This window comes from Amblyomma maculatum, chromosome 2 (genome assembly GCF_055883805.1).
Source record: "Amblyomma maculatum isolate TAMU_Amacu chromosome 2, ASM5588380v1, whole genome shotgun sequence".
NCBI classification, from domain to species: domain Eukaryota; kingdom Metazoa; phylum Arthropoda; class Arachnida; order Ixodida; family Ixodidae; genus Amblyomma; species Amblyomma maculatum.
The window spans coordinates 90,208,162-90,222,937 of NC_139345.1; the positions used below are offsets into that span (position 1 = coordinate 90,208,162).

General features: G+C 44.9%; 2 protein-coding genes across 3 annotated transcripts in view; one reads left to right on the plus strand and one right to left on the minus strand.

Moving 5' to 3' along the window:
- Positions 1-487: 487 nt before the first annotated feature.
- vnc (GNAT family N-acetyltransferase vnc) lies at positions 488-5,927 on the plus strand. The gene is made up of 7 exons (XM_084594704.1): positions 488-640; positions 1,564-1,662; positions 1,738-1,796; positions 4,636-4,681; positions 4,748-4,908; positions 5,159-5,243; positions 5,757-5,927. Exons 1-7 carry the CDS (start codon positions 620-622, stop codon positions 5,847-5,849), a joined length of 564 nt encoding a protein of 187 aa, XP_084450830.1. The 5' UTR covers positions 488-619; the 3' UTR covers positions 5,850-5,927.
- Positions 5,928-9,200: 3,273 nt separating this feature from the next.
- LOC146199229 (E3 SUMO-protein ligase RanBP2-like) overlaps positions 9,201-14,776 on the minus strand; it is a 118,417-nt gene continuing 112,841 nt past the window's right edge. For both annotated transcript variants that reach the window (XM_084594706.1, XM_084594705.1), the window contains exon 38: positions 9,201-9,518. In XM_084594706.1, the coding sequence (XP_084450832.1) occupies positions 9,450-9,518 (69 nt within the window). In that variant the 3' untranslated portion in view covers positions 9,201-9,449. The remainder of the gene's footprint in view (positions 9,519-14,776) is intronic.

Here is a 14,776-nt window from a genome sequence, read left to right on the forward strand (position 1 = left end):
GAGGTTCAGTCATTCCATCGTTTATATAAACGTTGAGTCGTTCAGTCATAGAGAAACATACCATGGTTCAGTGGCAATAGTAAAAAACGTCACAGCTCAATCGTACCAATCGCGTCCACGTCACCCGTGTCCAACCAAAATCTAGGTGGTGTACATCATAGAGTATTATTATGTATGTATTATTATTAGGTATTATTATTAAGTATTATTATGAAGTATTATTATTAGGTATTGTTTAGTAAGTATTAAGAGTATTAGAGTAAGAGTATTAACTCTATGGTGTACATTGGTCTGCAGAACTCCCTTCTGGCGCTGATAAAAATCACAGGTTGCCAAGGATGCAGGACAACAGGCGCTGCGGAAAAATTGGATTTTGCTATGATCTTGCACAGTGCAACGGGAGTATTTTGTTCGTTCTTGACTTTCTTGGATTGAAGATTGAACCACTTTGAACTGAGCACGCTTTTGAACTGCCGCCATCAGTTGGCCGGTCTTCCGTTATTTGGACCAAGTCGAGCCAAGCCAGTTGTGCCGTTGTGCTGTGCCGGCTGAAGCTGTGCGAGCCGGTGCCAGGAGCTCCACGCTTCTTTATTAGCCGAAGCGCTGTTCTCGCTCGAAAATGAACATCCGTTGCGCAAAGGTAAGAATGTAAACATGGAATGTGCACGTGCGTTTCACTGGTACTGTAAAGTTAGGTGCCCCTCTTATGTGGCGACTCACTGTAACTTTTCGTCGGTTCATGCTACCGATGGTCAGTTTTGTTAAGTTCTGACGGCGCGCCTTGTTGTCTTTTCTCTATTAAAATAAATTTGATTGCCCGGTGAAGTGCTTAAATAGCGGCAGAATTTTCATATGAGCTACTTGGCAATACACCACTGGCGGTTTAGTATTTCTTGAGCGATGACTCGCTAGCGGAAAGTTAGGCAATGTAGAAGTAATTGACTTGACCACCAATCATCCAATTTAAGGGCCGCGTAAAATCCGGCGTTTTCAGCGTTGTGAGCGGGAAATCACAAGCATGGCTTTGACAGGTTTAGTTGGCAGGTGACAGAGCTGCGTACTGATTGGTCCGTGGCTTGCGAGGCGTCAAAATATGTAGGTTGCCCGTGTCTTGCATACGTTTTGTGCTCTTAATCGTCTGATAAGAGACCCAATGAAGTTTCCTTGCATGCAGCTACATCCTCTGGTACTTTTCTTGCAGGAGGTGCGGGTTGTGCACATTTATCATGGAATCGTCTGCATTTTCAGCCCCCCCTTATAGCGCTTTGTTTGCCCACTTGGGGCCTGGAATTCAGTTTAACTTGAATTGATTCATGGAGTTTAATATTCCGAAGCAACTAATGCTATGGAGATGCCTTAGTTGAGGGCTCCAGATAATTTCGACCACCTGGGGTTCTTTAATGTGCACTGACATCGCACAGTACACGGGCGCCTGGTGTTCCACCTTCATCTAAGCGCAGCAGCTACTATCAATTCTAGTTTCTATTTTCAGCATATGAAGGATTCATTTTCAGGTTGTTCCAACTGTGGTTGGTGATGGATGTTTTGCCAATGCATTTGCAGACAGAGGACCTGATGAACATGCAGCACTGCAATTTGCTGTGCCTGCCAGAAAACTACCAGATGAAGTATTACTTCTACCACGGGTTGTCATGGCCACAGGTATGCAAGAGGCAAACAATAATCATCGTTTGTGTGAGCAAATACATTTAATGAAATGTTGCGTTCGTTTTGCAGCTCTCCTATGTGGCTGAGGATGAGAAAGGAAAGATTGTTGGCTATGTACTTGCAAAAATGTAAGTATCTTCCTTCTTGCAGTGGTATCTGTTACATTGCTGCAGGAAGGGACAGTAAATGGCCTCCGGCTCTGTCTATTGTGCTGTGTTGCAAGGTAGCTGCGCTGTTTCCTACACAATTAAGATACAGACAAACCCACTTATAACGATACCAGGGGTGGAAGCAAGTTTGAGCATTTTGAAGTAGCTCTGGGAGCAGTAATAAAGCCATATTTGAACAGCTTTGGAGCAATAAATCTAGAGCTTTGGAGCATTAGAATTATGTTGTGAAGCATGTTTTTAAGATCAAACGCTTTTAATAATTGCAACTTTCTTTTCCTGGCATACAAAATCCAATCTTATTCCTTTCTGTTGGTTCAATGCTTTGCCAACTATGCACAGATCTCTGACGAGGCAGGACAAACAACTAAACATGTATAGATGCTTAAAATAACACAACTGACCTGAGCAACAATTTGGAACAGACTAGCAGCAAACAGAGTGCTTGATTCTACACTTCATAGATGAACATAAAGTTACACTAAATGTCTTTGGCCATTTTGATTTGATAGGTTGAAATGTGAAGTCAACCACTTTGATGGGCTCAAGCACCGCCGCTAGCTTGGAGTTTACTTTTATAAGCAGCATATTTCTTCTCTATATCTTGTGGATATCCTTTTTGATCCCACACCTGTGCTGATAAATGTCGTCAGTAGTGCTTTCAGGGAGAACAGATGGTGGCAATTAAGGGTAGCCTTTTCCTTCTTCAGATTCTTTATTTCACAGCCTTCTGTCTGGCTCCTCATGTTTTTGCTTGATCAGTGCTCTACCTTAATTTTGATGCATCAGCAACAGGCCTAGTATGGCTTTCCAGTACTCCTGAGACATTTCTTGCGACTGGCACCTTGTGACACTCCCTCAATACTTCAAGTATGTTTTTTTCTGATGTAGGGTTGACATGCTTGTTAAAATAACGAAGCTCGATGGTGAAGTATGTTCTCACTTTCAGAGCAGAACCATTAGAGCAACTCGTGTAGTTCTTTGTAACCACGCAAGTTTCCCAACAGCTCATGGTAGTTAGCAATGTCTGCTTCATTCTGAACTCGCTTCTCTCACCACCAGTGATTCAAAATGCTTGGGGAAGGTGCTATGTTGTGCACAGACACATTTTCACAATTCCCTTCACTCGCTTGTGGGCTGACGAAATTTGCTAACAAATATTTATTGTGCTGCATGCTTTTTTAGCTTATGAAAATGTAATATGTATTAGGCCCCATGCTAAATGCATTATACGTTTGCCACTGGTGCTTTGCCATAGTTTTGACTATGGTGGCCCCTTTAGCATGTGCATGGAGCCCACAGCATGTTATCATTCTACTGTGTTTCTCACAGTTTCCGAATTAAATTGCGGTAGGTCAAATTCTTTGTAGGCAATACCGTTATGACCCAGTGTGCGGCGCCCCGCCGGGGTGGCGCAGTGGTTACGGCGCTCGACTACTGTTCCCAAGGATGCGGGATCGAATCCCGGCCTCGGCGGCCACTTTTCGATGGAGGCGAAAAGCAAGGCGCTCGTGTGCTGTGCTATGTCAGTGCACGTTAAAGAACCCCAGGTGGTCGAAATTTCCGGAGTCCTCCACTACGGCGTCTCTCATAGCCTGAGTCGCTTTGGGACGTTAAACCCCAAGAACCAACCAACCAACCAACCAATGTGCGGCAAAGCTGTGTCCTGCTAAATTTGATGGCAAAACATCAAAACAAATGGTATGAAACAGTTTTAAAGCAAATTGCATTTTGGAGCAGGATGGAGCAGAGAAAGCAGTTTGGAGCAGAATGGAACAAATGGAGCAGCACTTCCACCTCTGTAATACCAGTTAGAATAATTTATTGAATATAATGATAAACAACCGCGGCACCGTCATCATTACCATGTTTTCTACGATAGTGTAAACAGCTTATAACAGTGCTGTCATAGTGAATTATTGGTTGTAACAACTAATGCCAGTAACTGAGGGCCAACTTTAAAAGAGAAAAATATAGAAGCACTGCAATTGTTAAAGCCGAACCACACACACAATACGAAAGTGCGCGCATGAGGAGCTCGTGGAGTTGACCAATGCATTGACCCTGCAATGTAAAAGTGAAATCCCCGCGTGACCACACACACTGACGTCTTGTGCACCAGGGATGCTTACATGCCACTTCAGTGTAGCAGAAGAGAAAAGACCGAAACTTTCTAGTCTCCTTCGGTGGAGCAGTCTAACATTTCTGAGGGTGTGTTCTTGTATGAAATGTGGTAAGATACTGATGCATTGCTCATAGGCGAAGTGCCTCAAACTCATCAGTTGCTGATGTGCACATGTCTTGTAAGCGTGGTTTTATTTTATTTTCCAGTCACCATTCTCTCTGTCCAGCAAGCTAATCAGATAGAGAACTTCTTGAAACAGTCTTCCTGAATACTGATGTAATGATGATGGCAGTGTGTTGAGACTAGCAGAATTTTCGCATGTCGGCGATGCAGTCGTGAAAAATGAAGATGAGGTGATCTCAGCTGTCGCCTGTGCCGACAGTGACGAACAGGAACTAGTGTAAAAGTGGCCTTACAAACCATAGAGTCCCTCCGGGACTTCATATTTGCTAAAGGTCAGCAAATCAAATATGTGCTAGTTGTAATTGCCCTCAGAGAGATGTGGACAAAATACGCCGTGAACAGGTAAAACTGGCTGATACGGATTATCTCCTGCAAAGTAATCGACATTGTAAGCTAATTTCCTCTCATTGGACTTCTTGCATGTGGTACGTTTGAAACAAACGACATCGTTCATGCTTAATCTTCTTGTTTGTGCTCATTTTGTATTTCTAGGGAGGAAGACTCTGATGATGATCCACATGGCCACATCACTTCCCTTGTATGTAAACAAGTGTTCTACTCTCGGCTACTGTACAGAACAGACTCATACCTACCTTTCTTCTAGGCTGTAAAACGGTCGCACAGGCGTCTTGGGTTGGCCCAGAAGCTAATGGACCAGTCCTCTCGTGCAATGGTTGAATGCTTCAATGCCAAATATGTATCCTTACATGTACGGAAGAGCAATCGAGCAGCCCTCCACCTCTATACCAACACGCTTGGATTCATGTGAGTGTTCGCCTGTGTAAACAAGAGTGCCAGATTAAAGATAACAGGACTTGCATTCATCAGTTTTGCTGTACACATGAACGCTCCACGAAGCACTAAGTCTAAAAGCTGAGTGGCAGATAATTGCTTTGATATAATGCCATGTCTGCTTGTTCTTTGATTACATTTTCTGCATGCACTGTTGACTGCTGAATAATTGCTCATTGAAGTGTTTATGATTTCATGCGAGACATCACCTTTTTTCCTCCAGGATCAATGAAATAGAGCCAAAATATTATGCAGATGGAGAAGATGCATACGCTATGAAGAGAGACCTTGTCAGCTTTGCTACACAGGTACAGATCTAGGCACAAGAGAAATCAGTCACTGATTGCTGACGTTTTCTTTTGTTTTCAAACAGCTGTAAAGGTTTAATTTTTCCTAAAGATTTCAACATCACATTGTATGGCCATTTGTGACTAGCGACTCTGCTTCATCATTACACTTGCCAAGTTCAACCCTTGCAAAAGCTCATAGGTTTATACCTCTCGTGCTACGAACCAGTTTATTCAGGCAAGAAACAGTCCCTCGTGCTTTAAAATTTTGTCCTAGGTACCTGTTAAAATACCTGTGTTAGCTGCCTGTGAGCCTAGAGTTGACTGCAAATTTTGATCACAGCTAACTCTTTTGCTGCTAGAAGTAAGTGTTCATTATACTGTTCTTGCAGGCTGATTGTAGTCAAATCTGTCAAGTCACCAAATTGTCTGGTGTTTAGATTATTGCAGATCTTTCAGCAGCAGCTCACCTCAAGCTTACCCCGTCCAAGGCGGTTTCCATCATTTATTTCTAAAATGTGTCTACCATTCCAGAACAAGCTAAGCCCCACCGACCCATCCAGCTTTTTTGACTCCAAAAGCAGCAAGAAGGAGCGTGATAAAGAGCTCGATGGCGAGAAGCACTAGCCAGCCATCAGGGGCATCGTTCTTGGAAGCGTTCTTCTTTGTATTCCTCTGTGAAATAAATCAAGCTGAGGAGCACTACGGTCAGTGCATTATTAGCTTACAGTCAGTCACTCTTGTAATAAGGGAGTAATTACTCATTGGTATCCACCCAAGCGCAGCCATACGGCTAGCCGTATGGCTGCACGTGGGTGGATGCTAATGAGTGATTACTCCCTTAATACAAATTTACTCCACCTTGGAGGACTTCCCTAAATATCCGATCAACACCTTTCCCACTTCGAGTTATAGATCAATTCGCTCTCGCCCTACCATCTGATCTGCTGGCCGTCCTGGCTAGCTCAGTCGGTAGAGCGACTGCCCAGGAAAGGTGGTGGTCCCGGGTTCGATTCCCGGATCAGGACGAATATTTTTTAACTACGAAGTTTTTGAGGAAGCTGTAGAGCTTTCCTTTGTAGCTGTATGACTGCGCTTGGGTGGATGCCAATGAGTAATTACTCCCTTATTACAAATTTACTCCACCTTGGGGGATTCCCCTAAATATTCGATCAGTCAGTCACTCTGTAGAATGTTAAGGGGATTTAAGTACTCACTGTTCAGTACTCAAACACTGCTGTATAGTAGTGCACATAATGATACTTATAAACTGGACCTCATCTATTTAAACTGCATGGAGTACTCTGAAATAAGCATAAGCAATCACTTGTAGTACTACTCAATGCAACCACTCATTTGACAGAAATATTAAATACTTTGCAAATGATATTTCAATTTGATTCATACGCATTTTGAATACTCAAGGATTATGAAATTCCTTTTATCTCAACTTCTGGCCAAATGCCGCTGCATATTCATACGGTACTGGTGAATTAGAGTAACTCTCACTTGTTTCACCAGTTCACTTGCTGGTTTGTCATAAATCCACAGCCAGCACTCGGTAATGAAAAGTTTTGCACGAAACAAATGAGCTGATGGCCACCCACAAGCACCAAGACAGCTGCTGCACATTCGCAGGTAACAAAACCAAGTGGTATGCCGTGCCATGATGCAGTCGCCAACTGTCTGTGAACTTAAGACATGCGAGCAGGTGCCAGCGAACCTCTAGTTTACTATCATGACTGTGAGGTGTTTTAGAAGCGGGGTTAGTGGAGCATAATGAAATGGGTGAAGCTCTTACATTGCTGTGGTTGTCTCCCGGCGACCACTCTCATTTGGAAACTGAATACTGTCGGCCACAGCGGACAAGGAGGCTCATGAGAGCAACAAACCTTGTAGCCAGTCTGCAGAAACGCACAGGGTACAATGCAGTGCATGCGCAGGGAGAAATGAAACCATGCCAATCATGAGGCGTGGTGGTGTGGTTTCGTTTGCATACCTTTGGTTTGCAGCAGTGTTTGGGCCCATTACGGGGTTTGAAATCCAGTGAAACCGACGTGCGATGGCTAAGCGGGTTATATGCTCTTGTAGACATATCCATTTGAAGTGGCATTGTTAAGCCAGTGCTTTGCATTCAGGCATATGAAAGTGTATAGAAGGGTTGTCCCGCTCGCGTTATAGCTCAAGTTGCCGCCTTTGCATCATTTTGCGACCTGTGCCGTTTGGTTTTACTGGCATTGCCTTGCCCCTTCGATAATTGACCGCAGATACCACTACTGCAGTAACAAGGTACTATTTTTCTTGGAAAAAATATTTGCAGCTTAATCTTCTCAATCTTATCGTGTCCACCACCAGTGCGAGCATAACTAAATAAGTTAACTTTGAATAATGGAGAAGTGCCACTAGCCCCAGCAGGATTGTCTAACTAATGGAGTATACAAGTTTGCAAAGTGTCCTGTGGGTTGGCGAGTCTTTCTCTCTCCCTCTTCTTTTTCTCTGTCCGCACGAGACACCGGAAGTGGCTCAGCTACAGAACCAGTAGCAGGCCCGTGCATTTTCTTCTTCCTACAGTCTCAACATGTCCTATGGGTATCCCTTGAACCTGTGTTAGTTCCGTGTATGTGATGCATGCTTGTCTCTCATTTCAACAAAAACCTGCCATTGGAGTTTAATTGGTGAACCATCTGATCTTCGTGGGTGACCAATTACTTCAAACTGGAAGCACCAATTCATATCAAATGGTTTCACCAAAGGATGGTGAAAACAAGATTGATTTACCAATTCATTTCAATTAAAAAATTTCTAATTGGACCCATTGATTTTTTTTTTTTTTTTTTTTTTTTTTTTTTTTTTTTTTTTTTTTTTTTTACTAGGTGAGGCTCCGACGGGGGGTGCAGGAAGGCCTCAGCTTTAAAAGAAAGTCATGATAGGAGAGCTACGAGCGCGAGTGTCAAGTAGCGCACCATCTCGTGCAAATGTACGTAATATAGTACAAGCCAGTATTTGCTGTAGTAGTGTAGTCGCCTCTCTCCTCTATATGCATCTCTTTCTCGTTGCTGTTTTAAAAGTTTTGTTTTGTTGGTTCAAGTTAGTCGTCCCCTCCCCGAGTCAGGGACACGTTGCCCACAAATTTTGACGCGCATCTCGAAGAGTCTAGGTGCAGACGAGATAACAGATCTAACTTATTTCACTGGGAGCTTGCAAAGCATTTGGAAAGCAGTCCTGAAAAAGGGAGAAACTATGCAGCAAGTGCGATATGCTTCATTGTTCATGGCGCACTTGTACTAAATTAATATGATGAACTAGCTGCTCCAGGTGCAGGTTCTCATAGCCTACCTCCCACCTGTGGTGCAGGCTACACAGCACAACCGCAACAGGCATAGCAGCGAGCAGCACCACAGAAACAGTCCCACTTCGTCGTCTCCTCATCCCTTCTGTGAGGCAAGGGAGGAAGAGACCTCGTAGGTATTTATAATTTGGTGCGATAATTAGCTTATAATTTCGGTAAAAAGGAGAGCTTTACAGTGGACAACTTTCTGTCATGGAGAAATTGTGCATGGTGGTTTATAATGCTTATATTCATGCTGTTTAATTACATCTTCAACTTTCTTTAAGCGACAAGCTGAGCATTTTCCATCCAAAAGATACGATTTCCAATGTCATTACTGAACTGAGAATGTTAAATGCGCATGCCTCGTGCATATGGCTTGCTTCAAATACAATAAAATCTCATTAATTCAAATTTTTATATAATTTTTTCGATCAACCTAACAGTAAAACTTTGGCATAGCGAAGGCAGTGCCGCCATGTTAGAGACGTAGGAGAGATGAAAGCAGCATGGGAGGATGAAAGAGGGAAGGGGGTGGAAATGGATTGGTGGTCAAAATATCCAATGCTTTTACTTAAGCTTTCCTAAATTAAATAACCAGGTGCACCACCAACATAGCAAGGATACAAGCAAAAAAAGAAAAACTGTGAATCACAAGTGGCTTTTATTTTGGCATTTGGCATCCACACTACAAGGGGCTGGCTCATAATAGCCTTTATGTACAATTAAACTTTAACAATTTGACTTGAAAATTGCCTAAAAGAATTATCTGCTGATTGTTGGCGCAGTACACAATGTAGTTGCGGCTCCTGCAGTAGATCACCATTAAAATGCACAATAAACAGCACTATCAGTCACATAAATTAATGAAAAACAGCAGCAAGGCCTTATATCATAGCTCATTTTGGACGACTTGGAGGCTCATCAATGGTCTCCACTATGGAACTGTTCACGGCCAAATCCTTTGCCTGCAAGAAGGTGAGAAGGGACACCATGTTAGTACTGTGCACAGCTGGAATTTGGACAAGTTCATATTCACAGCGTGTCAACAAGCATTAAATTCCATATTTTCATAAGTGAGAAAAAGAGGCATTACATCCTGAAAACTTTTCACTGTTTCTCATTTTTACATGAATGCTTTTTCAAAGTTTTCCCTCAAAAGTTGGCACTGATTTTTTTTTTTTATGTATACAGATTAAGCAAATATTAGTGTATGAAAGAGCATATAATAGCTACATTTTGGTACAGCATGCTGAGACTTAATCCCCAATCCTCAAATTTTTTCCTCCATTATATCAAAAATACTCTTCAGCATACTGTTGGAAGCTGCCACATTATAATGTACGACCACCCGGAATAGATATAAAGCCCCTCTTTTAACCAAGTCATATGAACGCGCGTGCACGGCTTAGGGGTGGTACCTTGCCCGACTCTGAATGCAAAGGTCCTGGAGGGTTTGGTTCCACTCATCCTCCCATCAAAATTGAGAAGCCCATCTTGGAAGCTCCTGCCTAATTGGCCATCACACAAGCCTAAGACACAAACCATGCCAGTGAGTATTCGCTCAGAACGCTGCTGGATTTTCTGGAGTAACGGGACCATTAATGCTATCTTGTTAATACAGCACATACCCACGGCTTTGCAATGATACATGATGGCTGCAACAGCAGGCGACGGCAATAAAATGGTAAAGTTGTAATGTAGTCAAATCGATTGTGATGTGAGAAAGCACAGATGGTGCTGTTTCCACGTGGGCCGAATATCTGTGGCGATAACTATGACCTTCCGCACTCGCTTCCCACGAAAAATACCCAATTTTGAACCTGCTCTCTTCAGACTTTTTCTTTTTTGCCTGAAAGCACTACACATGGACAGGCATTAGGGGATTTTGCTAGGCTCTGAACCTCTGGATTAGTGCTATTGCACTAGTAACACAGCTCCGCATCTGATATTTAGCTCGAGCAAATATTATCTGCAACCAACATTCACTTGCCACACAAAGCACGCTCGCTGCAGTGCCAAACCAGCAAATCGCCATGACGACCTGCCATCTGAAACATCGCTAAACACACAGTTTCCCAATTTTCGCAAGAAGAAAAACAACAATAAATAGACCTGTCCTACCACAACTAAGTGAAGGCTGTGTTCACGCTAACAAACGCAGCATATGGATATTGCCATGAATGAACTCATGATGACGATTCTGCATATTGTTACGTGGAAGATTTACAGTCCCAAAGCTGTCCGCACAACTAACGTTGAAGAGGGCACCGATTTCACAACACTCAGCGTCGTCTTCTCCGAGTCTGTTGCATTCTTCATTCTCATCACGAACAGCGAATACAGCTAACACTACCCCCCCACGGGAAAAGCACAGTCCCGGTGCGGTCTATGTTAGCGAAATAGAACGTTGATGATAGGGCTTTAGACGGAACACGTGCACTATTTCGGAGGTTGGAGCTGCGGACGGGGACTTCGGAACCACAGATTCAACTTCGTAGGTGACGTCGGTCATGGGGCGCAAAACACTGTAAGGGCCAGTATAACGGGGCAAAAGTTTTTCACACAAGCCCACTCGATGGCACGGGAGGGAGCCACAGCAAAACGAGAGACCCAGGAGTGTAGTGGACATCACGGTGGCAGCTGTCGTACCGGATCTTTTGAGAGTCTTGGGATACAGAGAGCCTGGCATGAGCTATCCGGCGGGCATCATGAGCACGGGTGACGGCATCACTGGTGTAAGTACTGGTGGCGTCTGCCGCGGGTAGAGAGGTGTCGAAGGGTAGTAACGGGTGTCGGCCAAATAATAAATAAAATGGGGAGTACCCAGCGGTAGAATGGACAGATGAATTGCAGGCGAATGTGACAAAGGGGAGATGAATGTCCCAATCTCAATGGTCGTCAGACACATACATGGCCAGCATGTCTGTGAGGGTACGGTTTAGATGTTCCGTGAGGCCGTTGGTCTGGGGGTGATATGCGGTGGTAAAGCTGTGGCGGACGGAGCACGAACGGAGAATTTCGTCAACCACTCGCGACAGGAAACAGCGGCCACGCTCAGTTAGCAGTTCGCGAGGAGCACCATGAAGGAGAATTACGTTTTCTAGAAGGAAGTCAGTGACGTCTGTGGCGCAGCTGGTCGGGATGGCTCGGGTAATAGCGTACCGAGTAGCGTAATCGGTGGCGACGGCGATCCATTTGTTCCCCGAGGTGGGAACTGGAAAGGAGCCAAGGAGGTCAACGCCTATACGGGAAAACGAGTCAGTTGGTATGGGTATCGGCTGCATATGACCTGAAGGCGAAATTGTGGGCTTCTTCAGACGCTGACACAGTTCACATGCGGCAATGTAATGCTGGACAGAGCGGTAGAGCCCCGGCCAGTAGAAACGTCGGCGCAGGCCATCGTATGTGTAAGAGACACCCAAGTGGCCAGCCGTGGGAGCATCATGGAACTGTTCAAGGATGGTGGAACACAGGTGTTGGGGAACGACTAGCAAAAGGTCTGTGCCATCTGGTCGCATATTACGTCGGTATAGGGTGTTCTCGTGGAGCACAAATAAGGCGAGAGATGGGTCAGGGCGGTCGGAGGTAAGACGGAGGATAATGGAATGCAGAGAAGGATCTAAGTGCTGTTCCTTGGCAATGTTGGCAAAGGCGGAGACAGACAAAACATATGCATCATCGTCAGAGTCTGTAGGACTAGGGGAGTCGACGGGATGACGTGACAAACAGTCTGCATCTTGGTGAAGCTGGCCAGACTTGTAGACTACGGAAAAGGTGTATTCTTGTAATCGTAGCGCCCAGCGCCCCAAACGGCCAGTAGGATCTTTGAGAGAGGAAAGCCAGCACAAGGCATGATGGTCTGTTATCACAGTAAAATGGCGGCCAAACAAATAAGGGCGGAATTTCGTAATAGCCCAGACAAGCGCCAGGCACTCCCGCTCTGTAATAGAATAATTTTGTTTGGGTGTTGAGAGGAGGCGGCTAGCATACGCAATCACCCTTGTACGGCCGTGCTGTCGCTGAGCGAGTATAGCTCATATTCCATGGCCACTTACGTCGGTACGGAGTTCAGTATTGGCGGAAGGGTTGAAGTGGGCCAAGACTGGTGGCGTAGTTAGAGCAGCAATAAGCTCTGAGAAAGCTGCAACTTGTTCAGGCCCCCAATAGAATGAAACGTCTTTCTTGAGGAGTTGGGTGAGCGGACGAGCAAGGACTGCGAAGTTCGGGACGAATCATCGGAAATAAGAACATAGGCCAATAAAGCTTCGAACATCGCTGGATGAACACGGAGTGGGAAAATCTCTGACGGCACGTATCTTGTCAGGGTCAGGCTGAACACCGGAAGCATTAACCAAGTGACCAAGCACTTTAATTTCCCGATGGCCGAAACTGCATTTCTTTGAGTTGAGTTGAAGGCCGGCGCAGCGGAATAGCTCGAGAATGGTAGAAAGGCGAGAGAGGTGGCTGTCAAAAGTGGATGAGAAAACAATGACGTCGTCTAAGTAACAAAGACAAATCGTCCACTTGAAGCCGCGCAGCAATGAGTCCATCATCCGTTCGAAAGTTGCAGGGGCGTTACATAGGCCAAAAGGCATGACTTTGAATTGGTAAAGGCCGTCAGGGGTGATGAACACTGTTTTTTCTCGGTCTCTCTTGTCGACAGAAATCTGCCAGTAGCCGGAACGAAGGTCGATGGATGAAAGGTAGCTGGCTCCATGCAAACTATCAAGCGCGTCGTCGATGCGCGGAAGAGGATATACATCTTTTTTGGTTATCTTATTCAAATGACGGTAGTCAACGCAGAATTTCCAACTGTTATCCTTTTTCTTGACCAACACGACAGGGGATGCCCAGGGGCTACTGGAAGGCTCGATTATGTAGTTCGCTAACATATTTTCGACCTCTGTTTGAATGACGCGTCGCTCGGCAAGCGAAACGCGATAGGGCCGCCTGTGAATAGGACTGGCGTCACCGGTGTCAATGCGGTGGGTGACAACTGTCGTTTGACCCAATGGGCGGGTACCGAAGTCGAAAAGGTCACTGTAGGTAAACAAAAGCTTGTGTAACACAGCGGCGAATTCAGGTTGCAGATCAGCTGCAATCATGCTGTTAAGCATGATTTACAGTCCCAAAGCTGTCCGCACAACTAACGTTGAAGAGGGCACCGATTTCACAACACTCAGCGTCGTCGTCTTCTCAGAGTCTGTTGCATTCTTCATTCTCATCACGAACAGCGAATACAGCTAACAATATAATGGCTTTTAGGCCACTGACACAGGCAACCTCTTCTAGCCTAGGCTGTAATGAAACATGGCAATAACAGTTCAGAAGTCGACTGCAGAGTTCCTCTCACCATCCACTTTCCCACCTTATCCATAACCAAGGAACTTTCCTACACACATCCCCAAGAACAGCCCAAGTGTCCTTTTCAAAGAAATGGTATGTTGGTGCACATACGCAGAAAGAGTTTTTTGAATGAGGCGGCTCATAAAAGCCACTCTATACAGTGTTTACTCGCATAATGCTCGCACCCCCAACTTGGGCATAATCATCGTACCAACAATTTTACCACCGCAAGAGTCGCCTGCTAGTAGTAACAAGCACCATCTTTGGAGCGCTACTGAACTTAGCTGGCCTTGTGTGCATGCGCTACCAGGCGGCGATAGCGTGCTCGGGTAGATCATCATCAGTAATGCTAGTCTTTTTTTTTTTTTTTTCGTTTACCTCCATGATGCTCGTAGTCGTCGCCATTTTGCGAGTTGTCTCTGCGTCTCATTGTCATTGTCTCTTCGTTCCGTCCGTGTTGCTTGCTTTGTTCCACCATCTACAGTGTTCTTGGTGCCGCATCACGGTGGGGTGGTATGCAAGTTATACAGCTACTTTTAAGCTGAAAAGCTTTCGAGTACGGGCTACAGCATGGCAACCGCGCTGCCAGCACTTCGGCGTCAACGAGTCCTGCGTAGTACGGAGACAGTGATTGCAGTGTCAACATGGACTCGGATCAAGTCTCTGATCAAGAATAGAACTGTATGGTCTGCTGTGAGCATTATACCACGAAACGCGGGGAGTGATGATGAGGCTGCGTGCGGTAAATAAAGTGCTTTAGCAATTTGTGCTTTTGGCAACCCTGTACTTTTATAACTAGGGTAAGTTCTGCTTGAAAGTAATGTTTTGGTTATATTCACAGTGGCTGAACTATGAATCCCAATTTGCACCCATTTAA

What these genes read in the sequence shown, in the direction of transcription:
- vnc (XM_084594704.1), top strand. Translation starts at nt 620, where the DNA reads ATGAACATCCGTTGCGCAAAG. An exon ending in GGCTATGTACTTGCAAAAAT is followed by an intron (nt 1,797 to 4,635) that starts GTAAGTATCTTC and finishes TTGTATTTCTAG; the next exon opens with GGAGGAAGACTCTGATGATG. An exon ending in TTGTCAGCTTTGCTACACAG is followed by an intron (nt 5,244 to 5,756) that starts GTACAGATCTAG and finishes CTACCATTCCAG; the next exon opens with AACAAGCTAAGCCCCACCGA.